At 41.5% G+C, this 15,618-nt stretch overlaps 1 protein-coding gene across 2 annotated transcripts; it reads left to right on the top strand.

The window, feature by feature from the left end:
• Positions 1 to 2,784: 2,784 nt before the first annotated feature.
• On the top strand, positions 2,785 to 14,651 carry LOC6588720 (extensin). Of its 2 annotated transcripts, XM_026988685.1 has the most exons (3): positions 2,791 to 2,885; positions 2,958 to 3,040; positions 13,432 to 14,651. In XM_026988685.1, exon 3 carries the CDS (start codon positions 13,432 to 13,434, stop codon positions 14,413 to 14,415), a length of 984 nt encoding a protein of 327 aa, XP_026844486.1. In that variant the 5' UTR covers positions 2,791 to 2,885; positions 2,958 to 3,040; the 3' UTR covers positions 14,416 to 14,651. The 2 variants fall into 2 exon arrangements, with proteins under 2 accessions (XP_026844485.1, XP_026844486.1); XM_026988684.1 differs by lacking the exon at positions 2,958 to 3,040 and having other exon boundaries at positions 2,785 to 2,885.
• The last annotated feature ends 967 nt before the right edge of the window (positions 14,652 to 15,618 follow it).

The raw sequence follows: 15,618 nt of genomic DNA, 5'->3' as shown, positions 1-15,618 counted from the left end.
TGAGTTCCGTTTTACTTTGTTTATTTCCTCATCGTCGAATTCAACACAGAAGTTCGAGTATCAGGCATTTATTCTCAGCCATAATTTAGCTGTTTATAAATTGGTGTATATAAATCAATGATTAAATGTATCATCAGTAAAAGTTTTTTTATCAGCAATAAGCTCCGTCTAAAGATTCGTTTCGAAGAACACTTTTTATGGAGTTTCCTTAGAGCTCTTTAGTCTGGGACTTCAATCTGTTCTGGTTCAAAATTCTTGTTTCTATTCTTCTTCTGGCTCAAAAAGTTCTTACCATCGCCTAGCCCTGGTCTTTATTGCTTCTTCTAAGACCGAACACTGCAGTTGACTGAATTCTCCCATTGTTGTTGGTTTCTGGCCATTGGTGACGGGCCAAACTCCATGTCTTGGCCCAAACTTCGCCTGCAAACTCCTCCATTCGGCTCGACGGCGGCCTCAGCGCAATTACCAAGACAAGCAGCTAATTTTATTTGCTGTAAACGTGCGCCTCCGTCTTTAGATCTATGGTATTATATTGGTGTACTGTAGCCGTTTGCTTTGGTTCTCGAATGCTCTGTGTGGGAATTGTTCGATGACTTTGCGGAGGCACCGGATTCGGACTTGGAGTCTGGGAGATTGCGTGTCTGAGGCGCATTAGGCACCTTTGACAGGCCGCCGACGCCGTCGTCACTCGTCAATTGAGTTGTCAGAGAGCCAGAGCCAGTCAGACAGAAGTGACAAAACACATTACTCAGGGTGGCCGTCTCTGGAAACTCCAGGGTGCTAATAGGTGCGAATCAAAAGCAGCCGAAGAAGCCGCCAAAGATTTGCTGAAATGCAAATCGAACAGGAAATCAATGTGTCTCTGATTTGAAAGTAAAGAAAAAAAAAATACAAAGAAGCCACCACAGATTAAATATAGCACAGTGAGCCCGCGAATCGCGAAACTTGTTCAATTTGAAAGTTGAGTTCAAGTTCAGAAATGGCCACGACAACAGAAACTACTTTGGCAACAACTGGCAACAGGTTGCTGTAATTTATATATTATACAAATACAATGCTATTATCCCACGAATGCACAAATCCCACAAATAGTTGTCAACACAGAGGAGAGGCCCACTGAGAAAGAAAAGAAAGACAGTCTTGAGGGTACAGGAAAGTGGCTTTTAAGATTTCCAGATACTCTATTGGTTATTTTTGCGAGATATTAAATATTCGAATATCAGTTTTTTATCATGGTTCACAACTGCTAGTATATGGTGCGAAATATGGGACTAAGAGACCAGCAGGAGGCCCACGAATATGCCGATTGCGCAAACCGGCTGCAATTCAAGGACTTCAAAGGAATTGAAGATTAAGATTGAAAAAAGATCATGCAAAATTCGTATATTGTGAATTTCTGTGGGAAAAATGGGATTACGGACGGTAAAATACCAGAAGTACAGGTTTTCATTGAAAATATAATCTTAAATCACTTTAGAATAATATAGAAACTTTCAATCAAGTTTGTTCAGTTATTTTCTGTGCAAAACGCCATCACATATTGATCAGACCCCTAGCCCATGCCCTACCTTGCTTTATTCCCAAACAATCGACCATCCTCAATGCCCAGTCAATAATAACTTTGATCTTTAGCCAATGAGACAGACCAACCTACATATCGTAATATTTTTTCTGGCTTAGGCATGCAAAATAAAAAAAGAAACACAAGAGGCTATAATTTATGTAATAGGGAAATGTAAGACATTTAGATAACATTTGGCGAGACGTGGAACAGATATGGGGAGTACTTGAGACTGGAGACCAGAGACTTGAGGAGTGGAGTGGAATGTCTTCGGACAGAGAGGGCCAGGAGAGACAGGAGCAGAAGTCGAAAAAGTCGTGTCAAGACAAAGTGCAATAATTCACACTCACTTTTGGGGGTACGTTGTCGAAGGCATTTGACGGTTTAGAGGTGGAAATAACAACAGCACAACAGCACAGTGTCCGCATGGGCATGCCCCACCGACAGACAAACCACTCTGGAGGCTCCAAAGGCGGAGGCTGAGGAGGAGACTGAGTGAGCCTGATGATTATGAAACAGTACATGCACGCGGCTGACACTTAATATAGTTTGTGACATGATAGACCCTCGCATCGAATATACATATGTAAGTACCGCCGAACCCATTGTCCAAATAAAGATATAAACAAGAAAGGCAAAGACACAAATTGAATTTACGATTTGTATGGATCGCGTATGAAATGTTGGACCAATTCCAAAGTGCCACTGGCAATATTCAACAATTTTCAGGTTTCGATTTAGTTTAGTGGCCAACAGATTTATAGTGCAATTTAATCATGATTTATCCAAATGCCCATAAATAATAACCGTGATTATTAGGAGGCCGGGGACGGGGAGTGGCCGGCCACAGGGGAACGGATCGGAACGACTGCCAAGACTTTAATTGATTGCTGGCCGAAATTTAATTAGCCAGAAACAAAGGCCATGGGCAAGTGCTTCGAGATGATAATCTCATGGGGTATTTGCATACTATTTTAAATTCTTTTTTTGCAGTCGATTTGCACCCCATCAGCATCAGCATCAGCATCGAATCAAAGTCAGGCTTCAGCGGAGACTTGAACCAAAAGCCGAGGCGAAGCGCAGCCTGTAATCAACTTTGGGCTTCGGCTTTGGCTTCGGCTGTGCCTTCGTGCATTCGTCGAAGTCGGTGGCTACTTCTACTTGGCGTTGCATAAAAAGTGGTTCAGTGGAGCAAACCGCTTCAGACCGCAAGCGTCGCGAACGCGTCCCCCTAAAAAGAGGATACCCTACGATCAACGCGCGAAAGTGGAAGTGCTAATAGAGAAAGGATCATCTATATATGCATACCTATATCCTTTATATGGTGCGTGTTGTGTTTCCTTGGCTGTTCAACAGATACAAAAATATATACATATATACATATCTGTATTTACAGCTGTAGCGTATACTAAATATTTGGAATACCAGATTTCATTTGGATACATCACAAAAATTTTAATTCCCAAAATAAAAGTGAAGGTAAGAGGCGGTACTGCGGTATGAGTGAGTGTCAAAGCCTGTTTGTGGCATACATTAAATGAATCTCTCAAATCAAAGTTCTTTCGAAAGGAGCCTCACAAAAATGTGCAATAAATACCACAGATTATTGAATTGGAAGGAAAAAAAAACGAAAGGGAGCGGCAATAATTATGTTTTTATTCTGATAGAAATTTCTATAAGTCAAATGTCAAGAATTGCATAATACACATATGGTATTATTTTTTTAAAGATATTCTCTACCGTTGAATCAATGGATATTTATGAACATTGTGTACCAGTTTGCCAAGTTTTTTTTTGTCTTTTGCGGAAATATGCTAAATATCAGATCATAAATTGTGTGCAATAATAAGCAGAATCCAAGGAGAATTCTGGAACCTCCAACAACAGGCCAAATCGATCGATACATTGTCGCTCGTTTGACAATTACAAATGTCTGTTGCAGGTATTATTATGGATTGCTCTCATTCGATTTGAATTGAATGGGAAATTGGAAACTGCACTTTAATCAGTCTGACAGACGTCAGACGGTGGCAGACAAACTAATTTGCATATTAATTTTAATTGAGTGAGCAGCGGCCCGAGTCCGGACCCGTAGCCCCAGGAGACATCCATCGATAAAAGTTCAATCTTGCAATTGAAATGGAAAATGTCATGCTGCAAATCGAAATCGAATTCAAATCCGAAATAAAGCCATTGGCATTACAGCTGGCGCTCTGACTACGTGGTGGGTCCAGCTCCACACAAGACACACAAAAACAAAAACAACAACAACAACAACAACAAACCACAAAAGAAAAGGCCCAACAGAATAAATTTAATTCGGCAACAGTTTTGTTCAAACAAATGTGGTTACAGCAAAGTGTTTAGCATGTCTGTTGCCCAACTCCAAGTCTTTCGTTTTATGATGGCTAGACGATAAAATTGGTGTTTATACCATCATCTTTGGCCAATCTTTTCGCTCACTTTTGAGCCATAAACCATCCCATCACCGCCTATCAAAAGCTTCCGCCTGGCGAGTGACAAGCTTGGCAAATTGTTACAAACACCCGCCGAATCCAATGTCATTGGCAAAAAAAAAATAACGAAACCAAACCGAAGCACAACCCACAATGAAAAAAATTCGCAAAATCTTTAACTGTATTCCATCATCAGATGGATTTGCATATGCAAATTTCATTCCCACGATTTTTAATTGAAAACAAAAGCTCTGAGCAAGCAAAGGAAATGGAAATTCTGAATTGAAGATTGCCAAGGCCAGGGTCGAGTGCGTGATGTTATCAGGTGAAAATTGATCACTGATCAAGGCTCATTTTCGGGGATTTTCGATTGGTACGAGCCTTCTCTATATGGTCTAATTGGTAATGGTTTTCGTGTGGCGAATACGAGGAACCATCTTCATTTCCTATTCCTCCTAATGTGTACTCTAACTTTGGAGACTATTTGAAATTCAAGAACCTATAAGAAAGGGAATATAATATATAAAAACCAGTTTATCCTTTCTAAAAGGTATGCATATTTATTGCAGGTAGTATCGATTAGAATTAGATGCATAGAATATTATGCAAAGAATATAATAAACGGAATGATAGAATCCACTATTGAGGAATATGGATATACATACAGTAGAGTCTCTTTGTTTAATATTTCCCCACTCTATTACTCTTAAAGATGAATGCTAAGCTCTGATATGTCAATAACAAATAGAGTCAAGGAATAGTTAGAACGCAATAAAATAGAAATACAAAGATATATTGGGGTTCTTTGTATTCGTATAATTCTCCTAGCTGTTTGGATAAACCAAAGGAGATTCCATTATATTTTGTTTAAATACTTTAAGTTCTAATAGTCATTTTAAAGAGTAAAATAAATAGAGCTCTATAAAACCTAGTGTATTATTTATTATATCACTTTAAAGAGTGTTCAAACTTCGTCTCATCTCAATTGAACACTACATTTTTTTATAGTTTCTACTTTTTGCACATCTTTGGGTCGTTTTAATTAACACTTTTAGCGATACAAAGCCATTTGACTTTGGCTAATTAATGAAGCGAATCAAACTGACATTCGGCGACTGCGAATTCTGTTCGAATTCAATACAAAAACCCTTGTAAATTCTGTCATAATTAAGTCAGAACTCTGACACTACCCTCGGGCTAAACGAAGCAGGTGAGCAATTGGTATGTGGCACAAATGAAATTAAAGTGAAGTGGAGACCCGGGTATCGAAGGCAGGGGCCAGAACCAGGGTGAGGCACAAGCCAAAGCCAAAGTCTGGAGCTGCACCCAGAAATGCGTACAAATCCGTTGACATTTTGCCAGACACAACATTACAAGACACCCCAGAAACGGAGACACGAGACAGGGACCCTGGGACAGACAAGTACTAATTGAGTTTCCCCTGCCCAGAGGTTCCATTAATTACTCCCGAGTGTAGCTGTAGCATTGGATGTGGATGTGGCTATGGAGTGGCCGCAAGATCTAGGCTTAAAGTTCATTAAGAGAAAAGATTCGGTAGGGCGTACCAAACCCAAGACAAGACCCACCTCTGAGGTTGTGTAAGCAAATGGCTTGAGCCGAATCTTCGCTGGCTAAATGTTCAATTTACAAATTAACCAAAGCAAACATTTCAGTTCAAAAGTTCAATTACAACAGCAGCCACAGCCACAGACAGACAGTACGACCGTTCGGTGGGGTTGTGAAATCCCCCTGTTAGTGAATTGAATATCGAAATCGGAATCTAAAACCCAAATAAACAATAACAAGGGCATCACAACGAATTAATTGAAAGTATTTACAACTTGCCAGCATTCAAAATTAGCCAACAATCGAATAAAATCAAATTGCATTGAAGACCACCGAAAGGAAAAACTGAAGACGAAAGGCAGACTTCTGCCTTCCCCTCCCATCGTTTGTTAAGCCCCAGGGGGGACTGCAGCTCGGAGACTGTGAAAATCTTCAGGCTGTTGAAAGGCTGTTCATCCATTGACCTCTGGGTAATTGGGAATTTGATTGAATGTTTTCCCAAAATGATTTTGCATTTAATGAAAATTTGTGTTATATTTTCATTAAAGATCTTAATGGAAACATTTCTTAATAACTCATCAATGGCTTGTAATTATAATGAGGTCTTAGGGGGGTCTTCCAAGATTGTGTAAGATTGAAGGATGCGTTGAAGAGGTATAAAAAAGATTCTTAGAATATATTTTGTATTGAAATGCATGTCAAAAGCTTATTTCCTCTACAGCAGCGATTTCTGTAGAAATTTGGTAATATTTTCGTTTAAGATCTACAAATTTCCCAACAAAAAGTGGCCTTTCAATTAGACCCCGAAAAACTGCCATAAATTGTGCAAAATTCCAACAATTTCGAAGGAGACCTCGATCTGATTCAATCTTTTGTTATTCTTCCACTTTCGCCCTGAGGCCGGGACTCCGATTGTTGGTTGAAATTTCCAGCAAAATTATGGATTGTGGGCGAGTTCAAGTCGGTCAGGCAGTTGGGCACTATGCCAGTGTGGCACTGGGGCACAGTCACGCATGCCCCTTTCGATTTCATTCGAATCTGAATCTCTTTCCTCGGTTCGATTACTCAATTCGAGCACTGCTCGAGTGGCTATGCAAATTGATCGGCAACCGAAATTGAAATTTGCATTTCTCAGGCAAAGTTCGTGATATGTCAACGGGCGTTAGAATGTGCTTGTCGGTGCAGCACCTTCCTTTGGAGGTCGTCATGGCCCCCCTCTCTCTCTCTCTCACACGGGGGTGTCTGTGTGTGTATTTGTTAGAGTTGACACTTTTTGTAGGAACTTGACAATTAGCCGAAAACTGACAAGAATAAATCATCAAACGACAAATGGTTAGCGCTGACATTTCTGATAGATTTTGGGTTGGTTTTTTTGTGCCTATTAAACCTCGAATGCGAGGGTATGTTCTGTTTGGATGGAAGCATATATAATTCTATAAAATATCTGTATTCCTTCCTCAGCAGGAAGCTCTCAGATCATTCAGTTATTAGCCATAATGGCGAAAATATACAGCCAATATATGGACAAAGGAATGCCATCCACTTTTCCATTTATTATAAAAGAGGTCGTTGGATAATTTCGCTCCCTTAAACTCCAATACAGACCGTTTTCTACCTTTTATAGCACCAGTATATCTAAGTATTAGGTATCACCAAGTCTCAACATCGACCAACAAATTCAAAGTTCTTTTCTTACTAATTTTGTTGTTCCTCTGTTTAATTCCGTTTTAATTGCATTTATCAAATGCCAAGCGATGTTCATGCTCTGCTTCCAGCACAGAAAAACGAATGACTTGGGCAACGAACTTGATTTAAAAACAAGTTGAATCTTGTTGGATCTGCCTTTCAGCGCAAAATCCCCAGCCAACTCATAGATAGTTTCAGTTTTTTCACTCACTGTTTAGATGAATGTTGTACGGATATCTACGAATCTGCGAATCTTAATTGTTGTTTGATTTTCTGCTGCTGTTGCATTTGCATGGCCGATTCGGTTAGTGGCTTTTTAGCGCCTGTCTGATGTATGAATACATTTTTATGGCATACACATGTTTCTTCTTGTTTTCGTATGTATGTATTTTTGCTTGGACTTCTTTCGGTATCCAGGTCAAGTCGACTGCTGCTGTCATTTAATGCAAATTACGAGTATATTGGCCCACAGTGGTTCTCTTCCATGTCTCCTCCAAGCCTCCAATCTTTCAGCTCTTTCAACTACAAATTGCGTTTTGCTTTCAATTTAGTTTAAGTTAACGCACATGTGGGCGTGGTCGTTGGCTTTGATTAACATTTTTTCTATCCAACGGAAAAATGCTGGAAAACTGTTCGACTGCGTAATGGAGTTTGCCTTGACCTGGGATCTCGCTTTTCGTTGAGACGGCTTGGAAAAGGCCTGTTTGGTGTCCTATAACACAACTTAAATGTCGTTTCAAAATAAATCGAGTGAAGCTAGAAACATTTAAAATATTCTAAACTAAAATATGATTTTGTGAGGTAAAAAATGTCTTAGAAGAAAAATTAAAGGGAAACATAAAAAGCTTCTGCAAAAAAAGTTCTTATGAATATTTAAAAAAATTTCGAGAGGAAAAATTAATGAGGATGAGATTATTCGGGAAAAAATGAATAGTAGAAAATGTATCAGTTAAAACTAAATTTACTTAAAATATAAAAGAAATGTTCCCATTTCTAAAGTTAAGTGAAAAAGGTCTGGAAATGCGAAATCTAATTATCGTTGATTATTCCATTTGTACTCCGATTGTAATCGTTAGCCAATTTAATTGAATATATAAATATTTTTGCTAACTAACTAATTTATTTATAAGATTACCCTAATCGACAGCCTTTTTTATGGGCTTCATGGATTTATTTTCAAATAAGCTCAAAAAATGCTTTGATCTTTTAACAGATCCATATATTTAAGCCTTGAATAACATATAAATCGTACAGGCATCGAAACCGGTGTAAACTTTAATGTATTTTGTTATGTGAAGATTATTTCCTATTGCCTATTCGAGTGTCCTATTTCTCTTTCTTAATCATCATACTCGTTACCATAAAAAACTCAATTAAATGCTGTATGTATTTGCTGGATTCAGCCACCTGTCGCATTTGACACTTTTGCAGTTGCCAAAAATATTTTGTCTTAATAATTAAGCCCACTCGAAGACTCGAACACCCGCCTTAATTGCCAAATAAAATTTAAGCCGAACACAGCAGGTGATTAAGCAAATTATCATTTGACAGAACAAGATAGAGACCAATACCTCCACACACACACACACACACACACACAAATCTGATCTCAGCAAAAGCAGATCTTGAATAGATGTTGCAACGCGGTAGATAGAGCAACCTGCAACGGCGTGGCGTGGTGTGGTGTGGCGAGGCGGCTTGCGAACGACATCAATTAGCGGCATTTTAAGTGCGTTCCACATTTGAAAAAAGCTGAAAAGAGCAAAGGAAAATGCGTCGCGAAACGCCTCGAGTCAATCAATTTTGCTGCTGTGTACAGGAGGCCTGGACTCGATCTCGAGACAGACTCCACTCCAGATTGCGTGGCCAGATTGGAAGCCATTTGGAAAGGCCGACGCAGATCGAGGCGGCGTGGTGCGGTGCGGCAACTTACGCAAATTTTGTTAGCCACAGATCCCGCAGCTCCCCTAAGGCTTGAATGTCCAAGCCACTAACCGCCACTAACCGCCGCCTCATCAGAGGGAGATACCCAGCGACACACCCTAATCTGGCTCTGGCTCTGCCTCTGCCTCGGACTCTAACTCGGACTTGGACTCTGGGACTGCGACTGCGACTTCGATTTGAGTCTGCTGTCTGGAGTTTTCAAGATTTTTAATTGAAATCTGCAATGGTCTGACTCTTTGGCTGCCAACTAGTTTACGCATTTGAAAGTGCTTGCTGGCTGCTGCGCGGGCCTTTTGCCTGGTAATTAAAAACTTGTCGTTCGATTTGATAACTTTTTTTTCGAATTCTCTAGAAACATGCGAGTATAGAGGGTACGATGACTTGAGTGGGATAATGGTTGGATGGATAGGGGAAATGATTTTCTTTATTATGTATGTCTATAAAGAGTTATTTTTCTTTGAAAACAATGGTTCTTTATGCTATCAAATCTACTTTTATTTGATGTATAAGATATAATAAATGACCTTCTGTCTGCTAGGGGTATCTTATTTTTATTGGGCACATATTCTTCACTTAAACAGTGATTAATGTACATATGATTCCGATGAAATTTACGAATAGATTTATGTTCAGTACATCGGTTATGCAACTAGCATTGGAGATCTCTTTTTTAGACAGACTTTCCAGCCCGAAATATTTGTACTATAGTTACGGAATTTTCATGTTAGACTAACACTTTGATCTCACCATATTTCTGCTTGACCAACATTATTATTCATAGTGTAAATCACTTTTCGAATAATTTGGAAAATTTTGGTTTTTTGCGGGCATTGCCCTCTTGATATTATATTTGATTGTAGGTGCATGCTAAATGACTCTGATTCAATTTCTAGAGGTTCATATTTTAAGTTTATTTGACAGAACGCTAATTCAACATTTTTAAGATGCTAATTTAGCAAAATGAATTCTTATTCTTATTTTTAAGGTACACTTTGTTGTACTTTTTGTTGTGTTTGATGGGCTTTCCCTTGATAGATGAATGATATTTTTCGGGAAATTTATATTCTTTAATCAAATACAAACTGTAATTGCTAGTCACCCCCCCAATCAATTTCATGCAAGTTAGCTATCAATCAGGAATCGTTAACTTCGTTAACTTGTAAGAGTATTCCACCTTCAATCAAGTCCAAACACCATTCCTTTCACATTGCGTTTCTTAGGCGGTCAACGAGGCGCATACGCAACATTTGTCACGAAACGTCCAGTGGGGGAGTGGGGAGACAACCTCATTTTCCCAGTACGAGTCCAAGTCCGAGTACGAGTCCGAGTCCGAGGAGGATGTGCAGCTGAGTGATTAATGTATGTATTTGTGGAGGGGAGGTAGTGTGTAATGCATTCAGCATTCAGCAGCTTAGTAACTTTGTTAGCTCCGCATTCGTGGCCCTGTTCCCCCATCATCGATGGAGATTTTAAGTAGCAGTGATGCGATAGCAAATGATACCAGTTTATTAAACTGGTTTAAACGCAAAACGCCCCTTGGCTAACCCACGACTTCGGCTCTAATCCAAAACACACACTCTCGCACACACAAATTTAAGAGTCTGGGCCCAAAAGCGAACGCACTTTGAAGATTGGGAACAGATTGCACAACCTCCAGCTCCCCGACTATCCTCCAACTCCCTCCCAGGGAGGAGGCTATGACGTGACATCCTGGCACTGGCTGCTGGCTACTGGATACTGGCACTGCGTTTCGATTCGATTGGAATGGAGTAACTTAATATTCAGCCAAGCGAATGCGTTTTATGGCCTGCAACTCCCTAGCCTTTGGCTTTTTAGTCCGAAAAAGTGAGTGGGAAAACCATTATCCACAAAGGATTTTAATTAAACAAAAAGAAAAACCCAAAAAAATCTAATTTCCGTTCCACCTAAAAAGAAACGATCTTTCCATTTAATTCGATTTCGGGGCAGTCTCTGACGCAATCATCATTCAAGTCGAGAGTCAGACTTTGAGCCTGCATCTCCCACACCCCCTCTCACAACTACCTTTCCAAAGGAAAATTTATAGTGCGCGTAGCTAGAACTGGATGTGGACTTGGACCAGGCCTCCGATTCAGGCCCCGGACCGGGCCCAAAGCGAGGTGCGTGAGTCGTTCAATCAATGCAATTCATTCATTGAGTCCGAAGTGGCCAAAAGCACGCAACAACAACAGCAGTTGACGGTTGCCTGCCGCGCTGGCCAAGTGCCTTTCAAGACAGTGGCATAGTCATAGCAGTCCAAGACGGGGATCTACTAAAAGAAAAGCCCAAAGGAAAACGTCAGCCCCTTCCCTGTTTGTCTGTGCCAACTGTCACCTCAAAGACCTCTCTGGCTCTCTGCCTCGCTCCCCCTTTGCTGGGGGGCATGTGTTTTTCCATTTACCCAACGGAAAAACCCCTGCTTGGCACACGCTGCTGCAACACTGAAAAAATGCGTTTTTCCTGTATGCAAAAAATCCACCAACAGAAAAAAATCGTAGACTCACAGAAAAAGTTGCGTATGGCAAGAGTTTATTGATTTATTATGGAGCATATACCGCATAATTTATTACAAATCTATTTGTGTGTCGGGGACCCAGACCCAGGAGGTGGGGGAGGGGGCTCCGAAAAGGTTTGTGCGTGCCAATAGATTTATGTGTTGTGGGGACATTAAACAAAAGACTTAAGCTACAAACTGGATAAGAAAATGAAAGGGGTTTAACAGAGCAGAGTAAGAGGAAGATAAAGGAAACATAAATTTATCAGAGAATTTATTTTTTATTCTGTTTCTATATACAATATAAAATCTTAATACTTTCCCACAGTTTGTTAGCCTCCCCAAAAAATCCTTAGCCCATGGCAAATTCGTTCGCCCTGCATTGTAGTACATGTATTATTATTATCTGCCGCTTGTTAATGACTTAATTAAACGCCTTTTATGTAAACAACAAAGGCAAGTGTAACCAACAAAAAACAAAAACAAACAACGAGCCACAAAAAGTCCAAGTGCCACCAATGCAACGCCCACGCGCAGCAGCAGCAGCAACAACTACAACCACAGGCACAGGGGCAACAGCCACAACAATGACCACACGCCACTTGGCCACCAACTACATCCCATACACCGTTTTAGCCATGGCCCCTTGCTTGAATCTGCTGTCTGTAACGAAGTTTGCGGATACCCTTCAAGAGGGTATTACAATAGGAGGAACTCCTAGACAACTCTATACATTTCAATGACACTTTTCTCAGAGTTTTAAGAGAGTTCTCTCTTTTATATCGGTTAGAATACGCTGTATCGAAACTTGATCAAAAATCGCAAAAATAAAACAAATATTAGGGTATATATACCTTCCACCACAGAAGCTAGACTTATTTTCACGCTCTGCGGTCGCTTTTACTGCTGTGGCACTGTGCTGGGTGGCGACTCTAAAAGTTGATAAGTATCATTAAACCGCCGCCCGCCTAGGTCTGGCTTTTGTCTAGTAGTGCGAATGCGAGTGCGCCCAAGAAGATTGATAATGCCTGACGGAGGAGGGCCGCCGCGAAGTGTTAATGGGACGAATGAATATAAATAACCAATTAAATGGAACGATATAATTTAATTGGTTTAAAGATACTATGCACTCGTAGATAGACCTCCTGTGGCTAGAGATGTTTGCTTTTCGATCGGGTAATTAGGCTGTGACTCCTACCTACCCACCTACCTACCATTATGACCACCGCCTTGGGCAATGATCGATGCATGAAATATCACGCCAATTACTGGAGCGAGCTCCAGCGATCCACCAGTAAGCAACAGTAAGCCGACAAGCGGCAACCAGTTGTTGCACCGCAAATTAAATCAATTAAATAAAAAACATTGTTGTACGAGTGTTTTTTTGGGATAGGCTGGACTAAAGTATACTCTTTTGGTGGAGTTTGGAAACCAGTCTGGGAACGAAAATATAAATCTTGGAGCAACCAAGACATAGTATTCCCTTTACCAATCATTACCAACCGTACCCCATCAAATCAGTAGAGTATTATCCCCACCAACGAAAGAGCTGAGACAACCGCTTTCGTTGAGTGATTTTTGATCAATTATGTTTACGACTTTGGCTTCTCATTAAACATTTATCGGATTGATTGAGCTGTTATATGATGTCACATGAGCAATTACCACACAAACCCCTCGCTTCTCGTTTCTTGCCTCTATTCCAGATGCCACACCATCGACTGTCTGCCCTGGGCCTGGTGCTACTCTCCTTCCTCCTGCAGCTGCAGTCGATCCGAGCGGATGTCGGCTACCACTACGACAGACCCTCGGCGCCGTCGGCACCAGCCTCCATCTATTCCGGACATCAGTTTAGAGCCTTGCCCACGATCCATCCGCTGCCACCGATTCCGTCGCTGCCGGCCCTGCCCACCGCTCGAGTTCCGATACCCAGGATTCGCCCCACTGCTCCCGCTGCCGACATTGTGAGCCACTATCTGCCACCAAAGCCAACGGGACCCATTGTGTCCACCTACCTTCCGCCGCCTGTGGCAGCGCCAATTTCCTCCATCAGCTTCCACGGCCAGACACCCACTCTGAGGCCCGTGTACGGTCCCCCAGGATACGGTTTCTCCCAGCCTCTGGCCCCCACTGCCTCCACGCCCATCGTGGTGCCCAGCGGCCCGGGACCAGTGTCGGCAGGAGGACCACCACTGCGCATTCCCTTCGGCAAGCAGGCTCTGATTTCGCCCGGGGAATCCTACGTAGCCAATGGCAGGCAGCTGAAGCAGTACGCCGTCATCGAGATCATCGACAACGACATCGACGAGTCGCCAGCTCCGTTCCTATCGAGCTCCAGCTTCTTTGATCGCTTCGGAGCACATTTGGGGGCATCTTCTGGCCCCAGTAATGGCGTTCAGTTGGATTCGAGGGCCAATTCCTTGCTCCTTGAGCAGCAGTCCCTTTCTATCCAGCCACGTTCACAGGGCGGTCAGGGAGATGCCATCGCTCTCGGTTCAGGAGGTCTGGGCTTCGTGCGCTTGGCCAATGGCAATGTCTACCTGGGATCTGGCTCCTTGGGTTACATCAGCGGTCAGCAGCGTGTGGCCTCTGTCCTGGATGCCCGCACTCGATCTGATTCCACGCCCGATGCCCTACACTTTGGCCACGGTCCATTGGGGGGAGCGGAGAACTTTCTGAGGTTCAAGTAGAGGCTGCTGCGGGTCCAAGGACTCGCTTCCTTATTCCCTTTTCGCTGTACAATACAACACACACACACAAACACACACACACACACACACACACACGCACATGTATAATTATATATATATTTTATTGTAAATATGTAATAAAAGTTCTCCTTCCTTTGTTTAGAATGTAAGATTGCCGAAGTTATTTGAGATTCTTGTACATTTTTCCTATGCAAAACATCGAAACTTGATCAAATAAATACACATCTATGGTATATAATTAGTTACAGGGGTGTACTTGATAGCTCATAGGTCTAGTAATATAGAAGCTAAAGGCCTTACCTAATCATAGGCTGCAGGTGAGTAATTTGTATTAGACATGACGTAGCAGGGCCGCAGGGCGCCTGCACATTGAAGAAAATCCATTGAAAATTCACCACTAATTCGAGGGCAAAGTGTACAATGCTGAGGGCGTGGCTGACACGACAAAGAATGGTCGTCGATCCACTATTAACAGAACAGAAAAGCACTTTCAATAATAATATTGTGAGCTGATAATAGTCTGGTCCGATGGAAATGCATGCGCAATAAGTATCACCACGAAGTAGTCGTTTTGCACTTTCCGATCTATGTACATATTTTATTCGAATCTCATCTCACATATGGGATCTGCATTGGCGCACCTTCGGATGAAGCTCTGCAGTACCTCCTGCTTCTTGTCCAGGGCTAGGATGTTGTTCAGCACGCTCCAAATTTCCATGGAGCTCCTCGATACCAAATATTTGTATTTTAAAACAGCGGATAGGGCTCCCTCGCAGGCCCACTTCAAGTACAGCTCGAATTGCATCCACCTGTAAAGCAAAAGCGCTGTCTTTAGAAAGATTCTGCATTCTTTACATTGAATTCTACTCTTAATTACGTACATTCTACTATACCACAGACCAATTTCCCTCAAACCTCTTATTAGTTCCTATTTCTGAAATTCCATAGCTGCCAGCTTCCTTGTGTATGTAAGTATTGTTAGTTCCGCTTGTGCCCGCTTTTAACTGTGGAGGCGCCTCTTTAGCCGCTGATTTCTTCCAGTGGCGCTGTATGTAATGTAATTTGGATGTAGATCTCATGTAAGGGAACAGCTTCAAACATACATAATTTTTGAAATCGCAATAAAAACACTTAAAATATTTTGAATAGTTTTTATTAAAAAGAAAAATAACATAAAAATCA

Source organism: Drosophila persimilis, unplaced genomic scaffold (assembly GCF_003286085.1).
Source record: "Drosophila persimilis strain 14011-0111.01,24,50 unplaced genomic scaffold, DperRS2 tig00000191-arrow-pilon, whole genome shotgun sequence".
NCBI classification, from domain to species: Eukaryota; Metazoa; Arthropoda; class Insecta; order Diptera; family Drosophilidae; genus Drosophila; species Drosophila persimilis.
This window is presented reverse-complemented; position numbering and strand designations above follow the sequence as displayed.

Bases quoted from the DNA above. Each gene is read 5' to 3' on its own strand.
- LOC6588720 (XM_026988684.1), top strand. From the start codon at position 2,862: ATGCATACCTATATCCTTTATATG. The intron at 2,886-13,431 runs GTGCGTGTTGTG...CCTCTATTCCAG, and splicing joins ATACCTATATCCTTTATATG to ATGCCACACCATCGACTGTC.